We start from the raw sequence: 20,068 nt of genomic DNA on the forward strand, positions 1-20,068 counted from the left end.
AAAGATGTTGAGGGATGGGATCCCCGATGGGGATCCAACGAGATAAATGCGCTTCACTATGTAAAGGGAGAAGGCGAGGGAAAGGAATAAATAAGCATTTATGTAACTCCTACTACGCGCCAGACATTGTCGAGTGCTTTAAATATTTGATCCCCACATCAGCCCTGGGAGGGGCAGTGGAGGAAACTGAGGCAGACGGGAAGTGAAGGGCCACAGCTGGGAAGGTTCCGGGGTCTTTCCAGCGCTCTCCCCTGCTCCATCAGTCCAGGTTAGGGTCTGCGGGGCTTGCCTGGAGGCGGAGGGGGCGGTGGGGCGGTCCGAGAAGGCTGGGAACGGCAGAAGCGGGGGAGGGGGCTTGGTCGGGGATCTACAGCATTAAGGGGGGAAGCAGGAGCAGGTATTGGAGGGGGGCTAAGTTATGGGGAGGGCTACAGGGTTGGGGTGGAGGCGACCCAGCCCGCAAAGAGTTAAGGGGCTGTGCGGTGGGGAGCCCTCCCTTCTTCCCCCCCCGCCCCCTCCCCCGCTCCTTGGGGTTCTTGGCGGCGGCCCCGCCTCCGTCGCCATGGGAACAGCCGCGGCGGCTCGGGCTGCGCCTCCTCCGTCTACTCGGGCAGGGCAGGCAGGGCCAGCTGAACCGGGCTTGAGCGCACCGAGACGCTGGGAGAGCGAAGAGCAGGAGCGGAGAGGAGCGGGGTTAAGGGAGCGCACCGAGACGCCCTCACCCCCAGCCCTGGGTGAGGGAGGGGGCTGTGGGGGGCGGGGGGCAGAGGTGGGGCTGTAAGCACCACGGGCGGGAAAACAGGGCTGGGGGAGAGCACAGATGGGGAGGGGTCTGCAAGGGCGGGGCAAGCCCGGACGAGGAGGGGGGGGGGGCGGCAGGGGGACGGGGAGGGGGCGGGGGACAGGGGGCGACCTTGACCGAACGGGGTTGGGGGGCTCGGGGGCACGTGGGCTGAAGAGTGAGTGGGTAGAAAGGAGGCGGGCAATGGCCCCTGGGCACCCGGGAGGGTGGGCGCGGGCTGGGGTGTCTGGGATAGCTGGGGCAGGTAAGGGAAAGGAAGCAGCCCCCAGGTAGGTAAGGTTGGGCTGGGCTGGGCTGGGCTGGGCTGGGCTGGGGCAGGCTGGGGCCGGGCTAGGGCTGGGCATGGGCATGGTTGGGGGCTGGGGTGCGCGGGTGTAGGGTGTGGTGTGGGGCCAGATGAGGACCCGAGTGCCTGGCTCTCCAGGTTCTCTGTCTCTTCCCTCATTCATACCCAGTCCTAGGGCTGGGGTAGGGGCGATATGGGGAGAGAAAGGAGTACACGGGCGTGGGCAGGTAAGAGAGGCGGGTGGGCTTAAAGATAGGGAGAGAGGTGTAGACTGGGCTGGGATGTGGGGAGGCCGCGGGAAGGGCGAGGTGACATGGGTGGGGACGTGGGTTGGAAGTGTTGTAAGGGGGTAAGGGGCCAGAGGTGGTGACGGTGAATAGATGGGGGATGGAGCCGAGGTAAAATTGGGTGTACGAGGGCGGGGAAGGGAGGAGTGTGGAGATGGTGTGATAGCAAAGTGTGCGGAGGTTCCAGAGAAGGAAGTGAGGTAAAGCTGGACTTACGGGGTCCAAGCTAGGACCGAGGTGTGCGTGTGCGGCTGGATGGGGATGACTGGGAGTGGGGGGCACAAGGGACTAGGTGACGGGACGTGCTCGGGGGGATGGCGGGACCAGGCTGGGATGGGGCAGTTTAAGTGAGGTGGGAGATGGGCTGCGGGCGGGGGGCGTAAGGAGGGCAGTGAGGAGATGAGAGGCAGAGATGAGGGTGTGTGGTTGTGGAGCGCAGGGGGATGAGGTGAGATTAGGGGTATGGGGGCGGGGATGGGTGTGTAGGATGCGTAGCGGGATGCAGATTGAAGGGAGCCGTGGCGTTGGGGACTAAATGAGGACTGGGGGGTGGGGAGGGCAGGGGTAAGGGCTGAAGGGGGGGCAGGGATGGGCCGGGGGGCCGCTGGGGGTGTGGCAGCCATTTGTGGCTTCTCTCCCTCTCCCCCAGGTCTCTGTGCCAGTCCGGTCCCGGTCGTGGCCCCAGAGGGGGAGGCGGGCAGACAGGCGATGTGAGCTGCTAGTAGAGCCATGAGCTCCGCCTGGACTCCGGACTACGAGGCGCTGTCCCCGGCAGGGGCTCCGGGACCAGGGGGAGCCGGGGGGTCCGCAGGGCTGGACGCTGAGCAGCGCACGGTCTTCGCCTTTGTTCTCTTTCTGCTGCTGTTCCTGGTGCTGCTCATGGTGCGCTGCGTCCGCATCCTCCTGGACCCCTACAGCCGCATGCCTGCCTCGTCCTGGACCGACCACAAGGAGGCACTAGAGAGGGGCCAGTTCGACTATGCGTTGGTGTGAGGGCAGAGCGCAAGGGTCCCGCACCTGCCCACCCTGCCCCAGCCCCTGCCCCGCCCTGAGATTCCCCCTCTCTCCTCCCTACCCTGACTTCTCTATCCCATCCCCAGACCTGGCCTAGAATCCAAGGCCCAAGGCCACCTCCATTCTTGCACCCCGGCTTAGTCTAGGGCTCCCCAAACTCACCCCACCACCACTTTACCTCATCTGGATCCCCTGATTCCCAGCTGGCCTGGCTTGTGACCAAGCCTTCTGTCCAAGGCTGGTCTAGGCCTCCCTTCTCAAACCCAGATTCCCCCTCCAGCCTGCCCTGCCCTCTAGGAGACCAGAAGCCCAGGCTTTCCCTAAGCCAGACTTCTGCTCCTGAGATCTCCCATCTGCTCCGCCCTCCAACTCCCACCCCACCTGAGGGCACGAGATGAGCTGGCCTAAGGTCTGGCAGGCGATGCTTTCCCAAGTGGAGTGGCCCATTCTCCCCACCCACTTCCATCAGGGAGACACTAGAGTGAGCAAGCTCCAGGAGGTGGGCCCCCCATTCCTGGGCTTTGGGGAGTTCCTCTGGCCAGGATGGCAGCTGCTCATCAGCCTCCTAACCTGTACCTGCCCTGCCTGCTACCTGATGATGGATAATCAAAGCTCTGGATGCTGCATCCCCCCTTTCCTCTGCTCATTTGACCTGCTGGCCTCCCCTCTCTCGTGACAGCTGGCTGGCCACTCTCCTGGAGCACTCTGGACTGATGGCCCTCCCCCAGACTGGGACTGCAGAACCTAGTTATCTAAGAGAAATTCAGCAAGACCCCCCACTCCTAGCACTTTGACCCCTCCCTCAATTCAGCAAACATTTAGTAAGCGCCTACTATGTACGAGGTACTGTGTCACCAGCCCAGCCCAGCCCCCTCTCCCTAACCTCAGAAGCCTCTAACCTTCCTGGTCAAGGAGATCCTGAGCAGAGGGGCTTCATCAGGGCAGTGAGGGCAGTGGGGGGAGTAGGGCTATACAGGGCACTACAATTGAACCTATCTCAACTCTTCCTGAATGCCTGCTGTGTGAAGGCCAGATGATCCAAGATGGCTCCAACTAGATTTGGTGGTGGGTTTATTTAACAGGGTTATAGATAGTTGCAGATCAGCCCCAAACCCTTATTAGGTAGCCCCCTCTCCCATCCACCCCTCCCCCCATGCCCCCAGGGTAGAGGAGGGAATGTCAGCTGAGAGCTGATACAAGTGTGGCCAACCTGTCATCTCTGCCCTGCAATGCACTCTCCTCATGTTACTGTAGTAACCTCTAAGCCTATCTCCCTACCCCCAACCAGGGGCTTTCTGCTCTCCCAGACCCCAAAGGCTGACTCGTTCTCCACCTCTGTGCCTTCGTTCCTACCATTTTCCTGCCTAGAATGGCATCCCCAGCTTCTTGACCACCTGATCTTTTTCCATGCCCATATGAAAACCCTGACACATTCCTCCTGTGGCTTTGCTGTCTGTTCTCCCCCAAAGTATGGAAGCTTGTGAAGGGTGTGGGGGCCTCGTCCCTCTGGTTTACTGTAGGGTTTGTTTTTTTTTTTCATTCAGGGCTGGTGCATGGCCAGCTACCCCAAACACTCCTGCCCCACCATGCAGGATTTATTGAGTTCCCACAAGTGCTGAGCCCCTACCCCACCTGGCTGGGCTCTGGTACCAAAGCAGCTCACCCACACTTCACCCCTGAACTAAAGCTAGCAGGCGCACCCAGGACAAACCAAACACAGGAGATGGGAAGGGGAGGAAACCTGGACAGCGGACAAAGACAAACACCGCAGCAGCCGTAGCTCAGGCCCAAATAATAAATAACAAATCATCCTGTCCTGAGTGTGAGTGGTTTTTGTGATGAGGTAGAAAAAAAGCTTCAAGGTGATGGAGAGACAGAATAGGGCAGTGGGGGAGCATCCTGGACAGGCAGGTAGGAGATCAGGGTTCAGATTTCAGCCCTGTATCTTGCTGTGTCTTTGGGCATGAACATTCCACTCCCCGGGTCTGTTCCCCGATTATAAAATGGAGAGGGAGAAGGGGCTGGGCTGGATGTCTAGGGCATTGTCCCATTTCTGACATTCTGTCCCTCTAATCCTGGCTATGCTGACCAACTACTTCACATGCGGCTCTCGCCACCACCAGACTCCCTCCCCCGCTCCCCCATCCCTGTGCCCTTCCAAAACCAGGACTGGGTCATGCAGTCCTCTTCCTCTGCCCCAGCCCCTGTTGTGGATGCTATTGCAGAGGGTTAGAGGGTCTCAGAACCTGGCAGCCCTGGCCTGTTAGTGCCCTGTCCTACTGCCCTCTTACCCACCTTGGCTCACTTTTCACAGCATCTGTTCAGTGACATTTTCTCAAATTCACCTTAAAGTCCCAGTCCCAGTCTGCTTCCCATTCCCCTTACAATAAACACCTTTGTACCCTTATTTCCATGAGATGCAGTGTGTTAAAGGCCTGCTAAACCTGAAGGGGGAAAGAGAGGGTGGAACAAAACCATTCCCTGTGTCACTTTCATCTCTGATCACTGTTCCTCCCCGTCTTTTGGAAGGCCACGAATCTTCTACCCCTGCTGCTGTCTCTTGCCCCCATGCCTTGTTTCAGTGTCTTTGGACTGGAAGAAATAGCCCAGTGTGGTTGAGGTTCAAGGCACAAGGACATTCTTTGCCTATGGGGAATGCCAGAGGGTACCTGCCTGCTGCAGTTAGGAGTTAGGGGGATGGTGATGCCATAGTGGACATCTCTGTCTGGTGTGAACAACATAGGGCAAGGAACGCGTAGGGACTGGGGCTAGTGACCGGTATCTACTGAGAGCTTCATGCCCAGAATGGAGTTTTAGCTGTTGGTCTGATTTTAATGTCGAAGGAAAGAGGAGTTGAGACCAGATGCAAAGACCCTAAGCCTCCCCTTGGCCCAGGCCCTGGATCCAAGTTTTACACAACAAATGCTTTTATTGATCTGTGAAGTTTGGATTCAAAGAGCCACACTTGAGGACCTAGAGGGCATGTGGCCTCAAGGCCGAAGGTTCCCCATTCCTGTTCTAGGGCTTCCCAGGCAGGAAGAACAAATGCATCGATCTGAATGGATTGGAAGAATGGGTTAGTGGAAAGCCTGCTCAACTTGGGGGCCCAGTAGGCCTCTGTTTGAATTCCATGTCTGATGCTTGCCACTTGCCATGTGTGTGGTCTTGAGCAAATCTCATCAGCCCTTCTCATGCTGGGAAGGACCAGAAGTAGCAGAACTCTCAGGACTGGGCTGTCCACACTTCCTTGGGCATTACTGGTTGAGGTGCCAGCTCAGCTGGAAAATGGGGGTGTTAATCAGCACGCTTCCTCCTCACTGGGTCACTGCAAAGCTTGTTCTGTAGTAATGGGAGAACAGGCATCCCTGGGGTCCTAGTGAAGCCTGAGAAAAGGACTTGAGAGGAAATGCAGTCTCTGGGCTTCATTCTTTGGGTGGACAAACACAAGGCAGGGGAAAGTGGGTCCCAGCAGTTAGCTGACACTTCCCTGTTGTGGACTGGGGCTGGAAGGACAACCAGAACCTCAGAAAGAAAGGAGGAAACAACAGTTCGGGAAGCAGCGGTTGGGACAGGGCATGTGGCAAGAAATGTTCTTTTGTACCTGCCTGAAAATAAATCAATATTTTGTAGATTATTTCATCATATATTTAGGTAAAAGAGAATATATCCATGGCCCATTTTTCAAGCACAACACCATTCTATATTGTTTGATGAAATGAGGGTGGGGAGGAAAGAAAAAAAAACAACCCAGAATGGTGAAAGAAGTGTGTGCTTCTGTGAAGAAGTTAAAAACCTTGAAATTCCTTGTTTAATTGGGGTATTAACTGTTTGGTGTTAACACAGCGAGCACAGTGAACACTGGATGATTGTCAGAGGAACAAAGGTGGGAGCTTCAGCCAACTACTACTGAAACCAATTTTTGAGAAAGCACAACTTGAAATTAGACAAAAGTTTCATTTTAAAATTAAATGACAAAATACGAATGACTTAACAACAGTTTTACACAACCATTTGTAAATTATGCTGAGAATTTCCTAGTTACTTGTAATTTTATTTTATTAGTTTTTAAAATTGTGTTGTGAAAATAAAAACCAATCTCCAGAGTCCTGCATTGTAGTCCTTCTGAATCTAAGTTACATATTTTTGAGATTGACAAACTTTTAACTCCACCCATCAGTAACCAAACCAGAAGGCTGAGGTAGAAACCCAACCTTCACTACGATACCTAACTGAAAACTAAGGTATTAAATGAATGATAGTGTAGAGGGGGGCAAACTTTGGGGTGTTCTGATGTCGGACTCTTTCACACACACCAAGCAGAGTGGAGAAGAGGAGAGGAAGATATCTGTGCACATTAGACATACTCAATAAGCATTTGCTGAATAAATGAATGAAAAATTTTTTTAAAAAATCATACTTTGTGGGGCGGCGAAGTAGTGCAGTGAATAGAGCACCAGCCCTGGAGTCAGGAGGACCTGAGTTCAAATCTGGCCTCAGCCACTTAACACAAACAACTAGCCGTGTGACCTTGTGCAAGTCACTTAACCCCAACTGCCCTGCAAAAAAAAAGAAATCATACTTTGAGGTTCAAAAAATGCTTTTCCCAAGACAAGCCTGACCACCCCAGAACTCCCAGGACTAGTCTGCCTGAAATCTCTTTCAAACACATATGCAGCTCTTCAAATCTGGAGAGGGAATGAGGTTCACCAGAACAGATATGGTTCAGAGCCCCAGGAACACTGGAATCTCTTCAAATTCCCACCCAGTACAAATTCTTAGGTACTTGTTCAGAGAGAATAGGGGCCTGGATAAACCCAGAGTCAGAGAACTGCCTAGAAACCTAGGATAAAATATCAAAGGAACTTCAGAAATAATAAACATAGCTTTATTTCTGTAGCAGCAAGCACCCCAAGCATCCTCAGGGTTTGCCGCCAACACAGGTTCTTGGATCTGCTTTGATACAGGAAAGCAACTCAAAATGGGTTAACAAGCTTACTTTAATCAGTCAAACATATATCGTTTACCTCGTTCAGGGGAAAAAGGTCAGCACCCTGAACTTCAGAGTATACAGGCAGAATTATCAAGACAGAAACAGATCAAGTAGACAGCTTTCCAAACTGTCTAGCCATTACATCCATACCAAATCACCATCTGGGTTTCAACATCTGGGTTTTTCAAAGCCGGGGGGCTCTGGACAACGGCTTCCCAGAATCCAGATCAAATCACAGAACACTACTCAAAGTGAGCCCCAAAACAAAGCTACACATCAGGGCTTATATAGCCTTCTCCTGGCTCAGAGAATGTAACAACCTTACTGACCCACTGGCCAATCAAAAAGTATCTACTGAAAAACAAGCCTCCTACCCCAGGCTCCAGGTGCACTTTAGCCTAGGGGCAGGGAAGATCTTTTAAAATTTACATTCCCATTACAATTTCCTAGGAGCTCACCTTTTTTCTCTCCTCCTCTCACCCTTCCCACACACCCACTCACTGCCCTCACCTGGGTATGCAGTGTGGGCCCCAGCCTTGGCTAGGTCCCCTCACTGCCCAGGAGCTGGGGCCTGCATCAGAAGCTCCAAGGGAACCAGGAATGGGTTCAGAGGACAGAAGTCCAGATCCTGCCACAGCTGGTGCTGAGCAGGGGGCACACTTGGCCCAGAAGCAGCTGGCCTCTCAGGAGTGGGGCTCTCCATGCTTCCTGGAGCTCTGCCAGGAGAGGTGCTCACTCCATTGTCTTCCACCGAGGGGCCCTGGCCAGGGTCCCCAGGACTTGGGCCTGACTTGGCTTGAGGGCATTTCAGTTTTCTGTAGGAACTAGCCATGTGGGCCTGCAGCCTTTTACAGGGCAGGCGACTGAGCTCCTCAGGGAGGGACATGAGCAGATCCAGGAGGACAGCCGACTCTAGGAATCAAGAAGAGTGAGTGAGTGTGCGAGTGGTAAAGACAGGTGAGAATAATAAGGAGAGCACTTTACAAGGATGACCTCATCTAATCCTCCCAGCAGCCCTGGGAGGAAACTGAGGCAAGCAGTTCAATGACCTACCCAGGGTCACACAGCTGGTAAGGATCTGAATCCAGATCTGAACTTGGGTCTTCACCACTTCCCTCTCCCCCCCCCACCCCACTGCTTGTCCTCTCAATCCCCTCCCCAGCATCACTGCCCCAACTCACCTCCAGGAGATAGCTCAAGGCCCTTGCCACTCCGGGATACACTTGAAAGATATTTATATATCTTCTCAAAGTCAATGACGAAGTTTCCATTCTCGGGTGGGGCCGGGTTAGATTTGGAGGAGTCAGTCTTGGGCCGGGTGTCTGAGGTCTCTTGGGTGGGCTCTGGGGCCTGAGGCGGCAGTTCTTCCTGGGAGCTAGCCTCTTTGCAGAGAAGCTGTCTCTCACCTGCCTGGGTTGGCTTCTCCGGAATGGAGTGCAGCAGACTCACGGGTTCTGTGGCAGCAATAGTCAGGATCTGGGAGGGGCAGAGAGAAAAGAGGCATGGCTTTAAGGACCCATGGTCAGGCTAACCCCTGGGGGAGATGGGGACAGCTCAGAGCAGCCTCCCAGCAGGAATTCATGCTTCCTCTGGGTCAGGGACTCTTTGGTTTCCTGCCTCCTTTGTTTTCAGAAATTATATTTATTTTTTTTACAGGCCTTTCTCACCTCTCCCAGTGGAAGAAAAACAAAACTGCTGCCGTTAATCATGCATAGTCCAGCTAAACAAACACCTTCATCAGCCAAGTCAAAACATGGATGTCTCTCTTTGCAGCCGAAGTCCTCCCATCTCTTTTGGGTGTGAGTGTGGGGATGTTTCCTGTGCTATGTACTTCTTTGGCACTTTGGTGACACATGCTTTTAAATCATTAATGGAAATTAGAAGTTAATGAAAATAAAGCTGTTCAGTAATTTAAGCATGGACTATGTGCCAGGAACTGGGCTCAAATCTGGGGAGACAGAATCGCCCCTTCTTTCAAAGAACTCACGGTCTAATGAGGGACAGAGCACAAAGATAACTGAGTAACAACCAAGCTACAGATAGGGTAAGCTATAGACCATCAGCACAGGGAAGGGCACTAGCATTAAGGGGGATGAGGGAAGGCCTTCAAAGAAGGTGGGACTCAGGAAGCCAGAGAAACCAGGAGGTGGAAAGCATACCAGGCATGGAGGACAGTCAGTGAAAACCCTCAGAGTCAAGAGATGGAGAGGCAGTGTTGCCAGATCATGGAGGGGAGGAAGGGATAAGAAGGTTGAAGGGTTCTGAAATCCAAACAGGATTTTAGATTTGATCCCAGGGGTGATAGGGAGCCACTGGAGTTTACAGAGTAGGGGATGTAATTTTTTTCTCATTAAAGTTCAAAGACTTTCCTGAAAATTATTCATGGAACCCTTGGGGGTGGGGGAACCTGTGAAGCCTAGTTTCAGATCCCCTGCTCCAGCTTTTCCCCAAAAGACATTTGTGTGGGTAATGGCTTCTTAGAAAGACCATTTTGTGATAGCCATATATGGCTAAGGAGAAGTCCTGGGCTCCTGAAGGCTGCTCTGGTAAGTCTACCAAAATGGAAGGCCTTTCAAGTCCAGTGTGGTGGCAGGCTCTGTGCATCTGTCACTCAAGGCTTAGCAGAGCCAACCCAGGAAAGCCTTACTCCCAGACAGTTAGCCATGAAGGGATGTTTTTTTGACTGTGTGAGCTCAAGAAGGTAGTCAGCTATGATTTGGACAAGCTGTAACAGAGACTGAAGGCAGTGCCTATCCTGATGAAACCACAGATATCTGGAAATGAGCAATGAATCAGAGAATTCCAGGGCCCCTGGTACCTGGGAAAAGGCAGTGGTCATTGCTTCTTCCAACTGGTTGGTCACATTTGTAGCCAGATCTGTCCAAACCTAGAAGTGAACACAGGATGACAATCTGATCACCCACAGCCACTGCTCACCTTGGCAAGATGTCAACTGTCTCCCTTCTTCCTCACCCAGCCCCAGCTCATATCCCTCAAAGATGCCTTTCACACTGAGCCGAGGGCCACAGCATCACAAGGACCTTGAAGACCACTAGACTCTAGGCCAATCCACTAATTTTAAAGATTGGGAAACTGAGGCACAAAAAGGCTAAAAGACTGGCTCTGGGTCACAGCAGTATTAAGAAGCCAAGCAAGGATCATACAGAGATCCTCTAATCAAATACAATGTTCCTGCCATCCTTCCATGAGCTACCCAACAAAAATTGGGGTCTTTTCTCTCAGATTCCATCCCCTGCTTATGGAGCTCCTGTCCCCCACATTATGACTTCTTTGGTATTCTCACCCCATCTTCACCTCAATGGGGGCTAAAACTTCAGCCTTATGAAGCCTCTGTTCCTTCTGGCAGCAGCGATGCTCCTGCCGGATTACCTCCCGGGCCACACGACGCTTCAACACCTGCAGGAAATTCTGGATCTAGGAAGAAATAGCAGGAGGGGGGAGTGAAGGAATCAGAAAGGATGCTAACCTCCTGAGTTTGTGCAAAGCTTCACTCAGTAGAGGGCTGAGGGCTGTTGCATTCCCCACATCCCCCCAAGCACATTCCCCCATGCACCCAATAAGCCCCAATCCAAGTCAATGAGCATCATTAAATCACACAATAATCAGAACTGCCAGCATTTATATAACGATTTAAGGTTGGCAAAGCACTTTACCTATGTTAACTCATGTAACTAGGTGCCAAACCCAGTGCTAAGCACTGGGCATACAAAGGCAGGTAAAACAGCTCCTGCCTGTCACAAAGGAGCTGAAGGTGTAATCTAAATCAAATGCCATCTTCCACAGGAAGCCTTCCTTGGTTTCTCCTGGTAGCTTATGTCCTGCCCTTCAAACACAGAGAAACCTCTGTTTGTACCTTCTACTATACTTGCCACATCAACATGTGTGTTATTTGTTTGGGTCTTAAATCCTGAGTTCCAGGATAGATGTTCTATATTAAGAAGGTTTATTAATACTCATATGCAGAAATCCATCTAATTTCAAAAACTGTTTTGATAAAGTGTTTCATAGGAGTCTTATGAAAAAGAGAGATGTGGGCTAGATCAGTGGTATAAAATTCAAAGGCAAGGATCCCTGCTGGCTGCACATTGACTTAGAAAACCACATATTAACATCATCTATGTTTTGTTTTACTTTTCTTTATTTTGTTAAACATTTCCCAACTGGCATTTGATATTTCTGAGCTAGATGATGGTAAAATTACATTGACAGAGAACCAGAGAATAGCTGGACTTAAAGGGTAAACATGAATGACTTGGTATCAGGTTGAAAGGAAGTTTGCAATGGAATGCATCAGGATCGATATTGGTTAGTGTTTTTATCAATACCTTGTATAAAGGCATAACTGGCATGCTAATCAACTTTGCAGACACTACACATCTGGGAGGGATAGCCAATAAATACACCAGACATGGGAATATTGGAGCCAAAATTCTGTGGGGATAAAACAGCATGACAGGGGGTAGGGAGGTGGGAAAGCATGCTAGCTTCAGGTCTTGGCGCTGCCATTTACTGCCTCTGGCACCTTGGAGAAGTCATTGCCTTCGCTAGCCTTATAGTCCTTATCTAGAAAATAAAGGAAGGGGTTGGACACCATGACCTGGGAGGTCCTCTCTAATTCGAAGCCTATGAAATAATAAAATAATTCTTAGACGTGGGTTTAAAAAAATCACCTTTACGAGATGGGGCAGGCATCAGTATTGCCTCCTCTAATTAGAATGTGAGTTTCCTGAGACATTTATTTGTATCCCCAACACTTAGCACAGTGTTTGGCTCATAGCTAACAGTTAATAAGTGCTTTTCCATCAGGTAGGAAATGCTGTTACACTGGAAAGCATGGAAAGACAGAAGTTTATCTGAAAAGTATCCGGGGTTTGGGTGACTCACAGAGTCAACTGAAAAGGCAGCCAAAATAAAGCTTGATCTGCATTCACAGAGGCACTGCTTCTGAGAATGAAAAGGGCATGGTCCTACTAGACTCTGCCCTGGTCAGACCACTTCTGGAGCACTGTACTAAACCTGGTCATATCTGGGCAAGGACACTGATAAACTGAAGAGCATCTGAAGAAGGGCAACCAGTCTGGAGAAAGGCTTTGAGTCCATGAAGGAATTAGAGATGTTTACCATGAAGGAGAGAGGGCTTAGTGGGAATATGGAAGACCTTCAAGTACTTGGGAAACAGCTGTCCTGTGGAAGAAGGGCTCCACTCAGTCTATTTGGGTCCAGAGAGCAGAACCAGGAGCAATGGGTGAAGGATGCACAGAGGCAAATGGAGGGTGGAGGTAAGGAAAGACTTGGCAGCTTCGGGAGCTCTCCCAAAGGGGAAGAAGATGCCTTGGGAGGTCAGAGGGTCTCTTTCACATGGGGTTTTTGAAGCTGGACCTCTACTTGCTGGGTACACTGAAGGCCTTCTTCTTGAGGTTGGACATGGATTGTGTGGCTACTGAGGGCCCTCCTTCCCAGAAGAATGTAAGGACCTCCTCAAGGTGCAGAGCCTGTTTTTATTTTTGGATCCCCAGTCCCAACTAAGTGCCTAGCACACAGTAGGTATTTAATAAATGCTTTATGTACTGAATTTCAACTCCAAAATGCTGTGATTCTTTGATAGAAATATGTTAATTTCCCCAAGGTCTTGCACCCAGAAGTTACTTCATAACAGTACTGAATTTCTTGAACTGAAGACAGAAAATCCCAACTATCCCTTTTTCCTTGTGCCATCCACCTTATCTTGCTTGAGGAAGAGGAAGAGGTCACCTCTCCTCCCTGAGAGGAGGGATCTTCTCCTTTGTGCTGGACCCATTTTTCTCCCAAAGTTGACATCAATTATTTTCTGAACGCCTCTGGCTTCAAGATAGTAGCCTGCCCTTGGTTCTCTTTCTTCCTGCCTCTTTGGGCTCCCCCAAGACTCTCCCATCTGCCCTATAGTAGGCACTGAATGATTACCCAGCTCACGCTTTAGAAATACCTCTTGTCTTTGTCTTTCACAGATCTTTGCCCTCCCCCAACAATGTGAGTAAGACATAAGCTTGTTTCCAACTCTACTCTTCATAACCTGAGGACCCAGACCACAAGCCTGTTATCCCTGGGAGGCCTTACAGAGACCATAAAATCAAATGTGCTCATTTCAATATGGAAAAGTTGAAGCAAAGAAGAGAGAACTGGCTTGCCCAAGGCTACAAAATCAGGAGCAGAGTGTCAGGACCCTGAAGGAGCACATGACCCCCCAGTGTCACCTGAGCCTCACTTCCATCCAGAGGATCCCCTTCATAGCTCTCCCCAAGCCCCCAGGCCTTTCCCATCTCAACCTCAGCCAACCTCCAACTAGGTTCAGCCGAGTCTGATAATGACAACAACAGCAGCATTTATGCAGGGCTCTATGGTTTGCATTTTATCTTCTTTGGCCCTCACCACAACCCTGAGTGATAGCTTATTATTCCCCTAATATGAGTGAAGACACTGAGGCTGAGAGCATTGAAGTCACTTGGGCAAGGTCATGGAGCTAGTCACTGTCTGAAGCAGAATTTAAATTCAGGTCTTCCTGACTCCAGGTCCAGCATCCACTGTGCCCTCTAGCTGGTCTCAATTCAGCCACAAGCCCTGCCCCTCCCCAAGCCTCACTCTGGCCCGACTACAACCTTCACCTAAGACTACAAGGTCCACTCAGGCCCCTCACCTTGTCCTCTCACTGGCCCCAGAAGCCTGCTCCCTTTCCTAAGTTTACCTGGGAACCCTTCCCCTGCTCAGATAGGATCCCCTCAGATTTCCCTCCTCCCCATGTAAACCTGACTCTTGGTCACCTCGATTCTGCCACCCTCTTTACCTCAATTTTCTTGCCAGCAAAGCCGTCTGCTTCTCTTAAGCCTCACCTCTCATCCCAGCCCTGACCCACCTGAGCCTTGAACTTTGCCCTTTTCTCATCAGCCCTGCTCCCAACTTCCTCCTCTCCTACCCCCATGACCTCCAATTCCTTGATTCCTCAATGGTCTCCCAGGCTATCTTCCCTGTGCTGTTCACTCTCTCCCCTTTTTGTCCATTCTGACCCATTTGTTGAACCAATTCAATTCTACACTGTGACGCTCTCTTGAATCCCTAGCCCTTTTATCACTTCCTCTATTATGCCCTGGCCAAAACTCAGCCTTGGACTGTTGTAACCACCATTTTGTGAACATCTCCCATTCCTCCCCATCTTGGGTAAGTTCACCTAGGAGACTTAACCAAACCAAGGCCTGCCTAGGAGACCTGCCCAAACCTGCCACCTGGAACCCATAGCCCCTCACCCCATTCCCAGTTACTTGGGGACTTTCAGTTGGGTAACAAACTGGTTGTCGGGCAATAAACTGATTGCCAGGCAATAAACTGATTGCTGTCCTTTGGTTTCTGCATTTTCCCTGCTTGCTCCCCGTGGCAACAGTTATGTTGTGGCTTTTGTCTATATAAACGCTGAGAATATGCATCTTGGAGCTGCCTGATTTGGGTCTTGTTCACCACTGGCGGTTGCTGCCAATTATGCTCCACTATTAAAACTTCATTAAAATGATTAGTGGTCTCACTGGCTAATTTCTCGTTACAACAAATCACCCCCACCATTTGCCACTCTCCATATTACACATACACTACAAAATTTAGATGGAGAAAACCATACAATCATTCTGACTAAAAATCTGTTACACAACCCTAATCAAGCCCTCACTGATGCTAAGCAAACCTTCTATACTTCCCTCATCAATTCAAGCTCCCATGCTCCATAGCAAATCTTCCAAATCTTCTCAGCCTTCCTCTAACCTCCCACGGCTCTCCTTCCTCCCACTCTCTCTTCATATTTCACAGGAAAAATTGAGGCCATTCACCATGAGCTCCCTCTTCTCCCCTCTTCCTCATCTTCTATCACTCAGGTGCCTTTTGCCCTCCTCTCTTCCCACACCCATCTCACATGATGAGGTGGCCTTACTCCTTACCAAGGCTAACTCCTACCTGTTTAAGGGAAACCCATTCCTTCTCATCTCCTCCAACAAATTATCCCCCTCTGGCATCTGACTTTCTCTTATTTTCAATCTCTCTTGCCTACTGTCTTATTCCCTGCTGCCCTCAAACATGCCTGTCTTACCCATCCTGGGACAACCCTCCCTCACTTGATCCTTTCATCCCAGCTAACTTATCCTCTATCTTTTCTGCCCTTTGTGGCAAAACTCTATGAGAAGGCCATCTACAACAGGCGCTTCCACTAGCCACTCTTCTTAACCCCTTACAATCCTCTTCAAGACCTCACTATTCCAACAAAACTGCTCTTTCCAAAGTTATCAGTGATCTCTTGACTGACAAACCTAATGGCCTTTTCTCAACCCTCACTGTCCTTGACCTGTCTGCAGCCTCTGACACCGAGGATCATTCTCTCTTCCTTGATAGCCTCTCCTCTCTACTTTTCAAAGTTGTCTGCCTACCCCTCTGACTGCTCTTTCACTTGGTGATCTCATCAACTCCCACAGATTTAATTTCCAGCTCTATGCTGATGATTCCCAAATCTACCTTTCCTGCCCCAACTTTTGTGCTGATCTCCAGTCTTATATATCCAACTGCCTTTCAGATATGTCAAATTAGATGTCTAGCAGACATCTGAAACTTAACAGGTCCAAAACTGAACTAATTGTGTTTCACCTAAACCCTCCCCATCTCCTACGTCCCCTATTATGACTGCAGAGGGCAACACCACCCTCCCAATCCCTAAGGCTCACAACCTAAGAGTCAGCCTGGACCCCTCACTATCTTTCACCCCCCAGATCCAAGGTGTGGCCAAGGCCTGTCAATTTCACCACATGTCCTCTCTCCTGTCCTCCCCTGGTGCAGACTCTCATCACCTCACACCCAGGACTATGACAATGGCCTTGGGTGGAGGGGGTGCTTCCCACTCCAATCCATCCTCCATTCAGCCAATAAAGTGATTTTCCTAAAGTGCAGGTCTGATCATATCAGTTCTGCCCTACTCAATAAACCCCAGCGACCAGAATCAAATACAAAATGCCCTATCTGGCATTCTAAGCCCCTCACGCCCTGGCAGCCTCCTCCCTTTCCAGTTTTCTCATACCTTCCTCCCCAGAGGGTGTTCTTCCATCTGGTGACACTGGCCTCCCCCGCCTCTTCCACAAGCAAGCCCCTCCACCTCTCAGCTCTGGGTGGTCTCTGGGGTCATCCCCCAGGCCAGGAACACTGTCCCTGCTCCTCCCTAACCACTGACCTCCCTGGCTTCCTTTCAGTCCAGGGCCTTCTCTCTGCCACTGTCTCCTGCTGATGTGGTATACAGCCTGCTTTGTAGATGGCTATTTACACGCTGCTTCCCTCCTCAGATGCATTCCTTCAACGAGCATGAACGAAGGCATCTGGGCGCTGCTGACTGCTGTGTGCCCTGAGGCCCCGGCTTGGCCCCCCGCTGGTCTTTGCCTCTTTTTGTATCCCCAGCGCTTAGCAACGTGACTTCCTACAGTCAGTCCTTCTGAAAAGTGCACTGAGGCAAGGAGTGCTCTTCCACTCAGCCCCACGCCCACCCCAGGGCCCTCTAACTCAACCCCGCCCCTTTCCCTCCATTCCCCGCCCCCCCAGCCTTGCTCTGGTCTTTGCCCCGCCCCCTACTTCAGACTGCCTAGTCTCCTATCCCTCCCTCCCTTCTTCTTTTCCTCCAGCCCCGCCCCCACATCAGTCTTTTCTCTCGGCCCCGCCCCCAGACCGCAGCCTCCTACAGGCCTGGGCCATGCTCCGCCCCTTTCCGTTGGCCCCGCCCCCGAACCTCAGCCTCGCTTCGGTGGGGCAGCCCCTCCCTCAGTTCCGCAGTCACTGGTTCCTGCTCCCCAGCTCGCGCCTGCAGTAAACGGAGGAGTTGTTTCTTCTCCCGTGAGGTCCAGAGCGTGGTCGAACGGACCAAGGTCGGGGTCAGCACTCGGTACCGCGCCGGGACTGCGCGTCGCCTCACAGGAGGCTTCATGATGGCCTGAGCCGGGAGCAGAAGCCTCCAGTCTTTAAATGCTCCAACGATCACTTCCGGATACGCCCTGCTACGGCGGCTGTTACAAGCCAAAAGTAGCCAATGAGGAGTCCTTGGCAGCTTCGCTTTTCATTAGCGCCAGTAGATGAGCTTTTTGCTCATGGGAAGAGCAGAGGAGTGAAGCCTAGTCCAAGGTGAAAAGCCAATCCTTTATAAATTGATTGCTGCATCTGGATTGTAACTTCTGCCAGATCTGAGATCAGCTGTAATGAACAATTGCAACAGACAAATACCTGTTTGTAAAGGCAGCAGCGTCCTTAGACGCTTGGAAACGTTCTTTCCGAGGCTGGGGCTCCCCATTCCTCCAAAGTTCGCCACATTCAGCGGCTCCCCATTGCCCGAGAGATCGTTTGTACAGAGTTGTTAGTATGCTGTCTTCCCCATTAGACTGTAAGCTGTGTGAGGGCAGGGACTGTCTTCCTTTTCTTCTTGCCCCAGTGCCGCCCTGAACCTGCATTTCCTATATAAGCATTTAGTAAGCTCCTACCATGCTAAGCTCTGAGAATAGAGGGGGAAGGCAGCCCCTGCCTTCAAGGAGCTTACAATCTAATGGAGACAAGGAGCAAAGAAACGTGCCCTAACCAATTCCATCCCAGATAAGTCGGACATAATTAACACAGGGAAGGCACTAGATCCCGTTTGAGATATCTGAAAGATATCTCAATATACAAGACTGCAGAGGAGCAGAAAGGGTGGGGCAGGAACAGTAGATTTGGCAATCTGCAGCGTAGAGATAGAAATTAAATCTGTGGGAGGTGATATGCAGCAGAACAGAGGGAGAAGAGAAGAGAGCCCAGGACAGGACCCTAAGGGACACCTCAGGTGAGAGGGCTTGATCTGGAGGATCCAGCAAAGGAACCTAAGAAGGAGCCGTCAGAGGGGTAGGAGGAGAACTTAGAAAGCTAGAGAGGAGAGGGTTTCAATGAATAAGGGGTGGAGAACCTGTGACCCTAAGGATTTATTTGTTCTGTGAAGTTTGAATTCAGTCAGAGGGCTGCACTTGAGGACCTAGAGGGCCACATGTGGCCTAAAGGCTGCAGGTTCCTCATCTCTGGGTCTAAACATCATTGGAGATAACAATTACTTGATTCTCTGTATCTGTGAAGGGCAAAGCTGGTAAGGGCTTTGGAGAACAGAGGTCCTTCTGTTCTATTCCAGTTTTGAGAGAGGATTACACCAGGTACCTTCCATCTCATGCTGCTCTTGTACTGAGCCCAATCTCTAGTGTCCTTTGGGAAGAAGAGTAGCATCTTCTACTCAATGATCAACATTCTTACACTTGATCCTACCTTACACATCCTAGGTAATCTGAATTGTTACAAGTCGTCATCTAAACCCCATTCCCCATCCCTACCACCCAATTCCTTTTTCCCACCCTTTTCAACTCATTCCAAAGTTCCAGCCAAATACCCTCCTCCACTTCCAGAACACTTGCTCCATAGGCAAGAAACTTCTTTCCTCCTAGTTTCTTTTCTTTTCCCACTCCTTCCATCTTCTGTCTTTTACTGAAACCTGACTTCTCCCTGATGATATAGCCTCCCTGCCCACCCTTTGCACTACTGGATGTACCTTCATTCATCCCCCTTGGCACCCTCATCAAGTTGGGGATGTTGGAATACTCCTTGCTCCCCATTGCTGCTTCTAGGTTCTGTCCGTACCTCCATCACCCAGTAACTTCTCCTCCTTTGAGGTTCATACTGTTTATCTCCACCACCCAGCCAAAATCCTGGTAGCTCTTGTCTACAGACATCCCCTTCTTTCTGAAATAGGATTGGTACAAAGCTCATAATTTCTCTCTTCCACCACTTCTGCCCTCATACCAGGGGACTTGATCATACATATTGATGTTTCCTTAAATATCTACCCACTCAGTTCCTCAACCTACTCACTTCCCATGAACTACTCCTCCACCCTACCTCAGCCACATGCAAAAAATAGTCCTACCTTTGGTCTTGCTGTCACCCCAAAATGCACCACTACCATATTTAAGAATCTTCTTATCTGACCATAGTCTATTGACTTTCCACCTCTCCCTCTGCCTTCTCTTATCAAATCTTGTTTTTTGTCCATACTGTGACCTCTAATCCCTTGACCCCTCGGTTATGTCCTAGGCCATCTCCCTGTACTAGCCACTGTCTCCTCCTTTCCTCATTTTTACCCATTGGTGAACCAATTCAACTCTATACTGTCCTCTTCTCTTGAATCCTTAGCCCCCTTATTGTTTCAACAATTGTGAGAGGCCCAGCCTTGGATCACTCTCACCATCCACCAATTTTCACCTTTACTTCTGTACACAGGTTGCTCAATGAAGGTGGATAAAATCACAACAATCATTCTGACTGAGTCCAAGACAAATTTATATTGTATAACCTCAACTGGGCTCTCACTGGTGCTAGGCAATTCTACTATACCTTCCTTATCAGTTCACTATCCCATTCTCAGCAACAGCTCTTCCAAAATGTTTCATCCCCCCTCAAATCTTCCTTGACTTCCCCTCTTCCCACCCTCTTAGTTGAGAACCTTGTCTCTTACTTTATAGAAAAAAATTGAGGCCATTCACTGAGAGCTCTCTCTTCTCTCTTCCTTATTTCCTATCACTCAGGTGCCTTGAAGTCATGTTCTCCTTTACCCTTGTCCTGCA

At 50.6% G+C, this 20,068-nt stretch overlaps 2 protein-coding genes across 7 annotated transcripts; one reads left to right on the plus strand and one right to left on the minus strand.

The window, feature by feature from the left end:
• The first annotated feature begins 564 nt into the window (after nt 1-564).
• Nucleotides 565-4,204, plus strand: CTXN1 (cortexin 1). Of its 5 annotated transcripts, none has more exons than XM_069100256.1 (2): nt 565-734; nt 2,025-4,204. In XM_069100256.1, the coding sequence occupies exon 2, from the start codon at nt 2,105-2,107 to the stop codon at nt 2,366-2,368; it is 264 nt and encodes an 87-aa protein (XP_068956357.1). In that variant the 5' UTR covers nt 565-734; nt 2,025-2,104; the 3' UTR covers nt 2,369-4,204. The 5 variants fall into 5 exon arrangements, with proteins under 5 accessions (XP_068956357.1, XP_068956459.1, XP_068956473.1 ...); XM_069100358.1 differs by lacking the exon at nt 565-734 and adding an exon at nt 1,178-1,315; XM_069100372.1 differs by lacking the exon at nt 565-734 and adding an exon at nt 1,477-1,575.
• Nucleotides 4,205-6,161: 1,957 nt separating this feature from the next.
• SNAPC2 (small nuclear RNA activating complex polypeptide 2) lies at nt 6,162-17,500 on the minus strand. 2 transcript variants are annotated; one of them, XM_069099526.1, is made up of 6 exons: nt 17,173-17,500; nt 10,695-10,814; nt 10,198-10,266; nt 8,561-8,855; nt 7,890-8,291; nt 6,162-6,945 (listed from the first exon to the last, which is right to left on the minus strand). In XM_069099526.1, exons 1-5 carry the CDS (start codon nt 17,365-17,367, stop codon nt 7,930-7,932), a joined length of 1,041 nt encoding a protein of 346 aa, XP_068955627.1. In that variant the 5' UTR covers nt 17,368-17,500; the 3' UTR covers nt 6,162-6,945; nt 7,890-7,929. The 2 variants fall into 2 exon arrangements, with proteins under 2 accessions (XP_068955627.1, XP_068955607.1); XM_069099506.1 differs by lacking the exon at nt 6,162-6,945 and having other exon boundaries at nt 7,261-8,291; nt 17,173-17,495.
• Nucleotides 17,501-20,068: the final 2,568 nt, after the last annotated feature.

The sequence above is a fragment of the Petaurus breviceps genome, unplaced genomic scaffold (genome assembly GCF_028583685.1).
Source record: "Petaurus breviceps papuanus isolate PSGF00001 unplaced genomic scaffold, PetGlider_PUasm1.0 103, whole genome shotgun sequence".
In the NCBI taxonomy this organism is placed as follows: Eukaryota; Metazoa; Chordata; class Mammalia; order Diprotodontia; family Petauridae; genus Petaurus; species Petaurus breviceps.

Coding starts and splice junctions, on each gene's coding strand:
- SNAPC2 (XM_069099526.1), bottom strand. CDS start 17,367: ATGAAGCCTCCTGTGAGGCGACGCGCAGTCCCGGCGCGGTACCGAGTG. Junction 10,815..17,172: donor CCCACCGAAGCGAGGCTGAG/GTTCGGGGGCGG, acceptor ATTTCTTCCTAG/ATCCAGAATTTCCTGCAGGT. Junction 8,292..8,560: donor CCTTGAGCTATCTCCTGGAG/GTGAGTTGGGGC, acceptor CTTGATTCCTAG/AGTCGGCTGTCCTCCTGGAT.
- CTXN1 (XM_069100256.1), top strand. CDS start 2,105: ATGAGCTCCGCCTGGACTCCGGACTACGAGGCGCTGTCCCCGGCAGGG.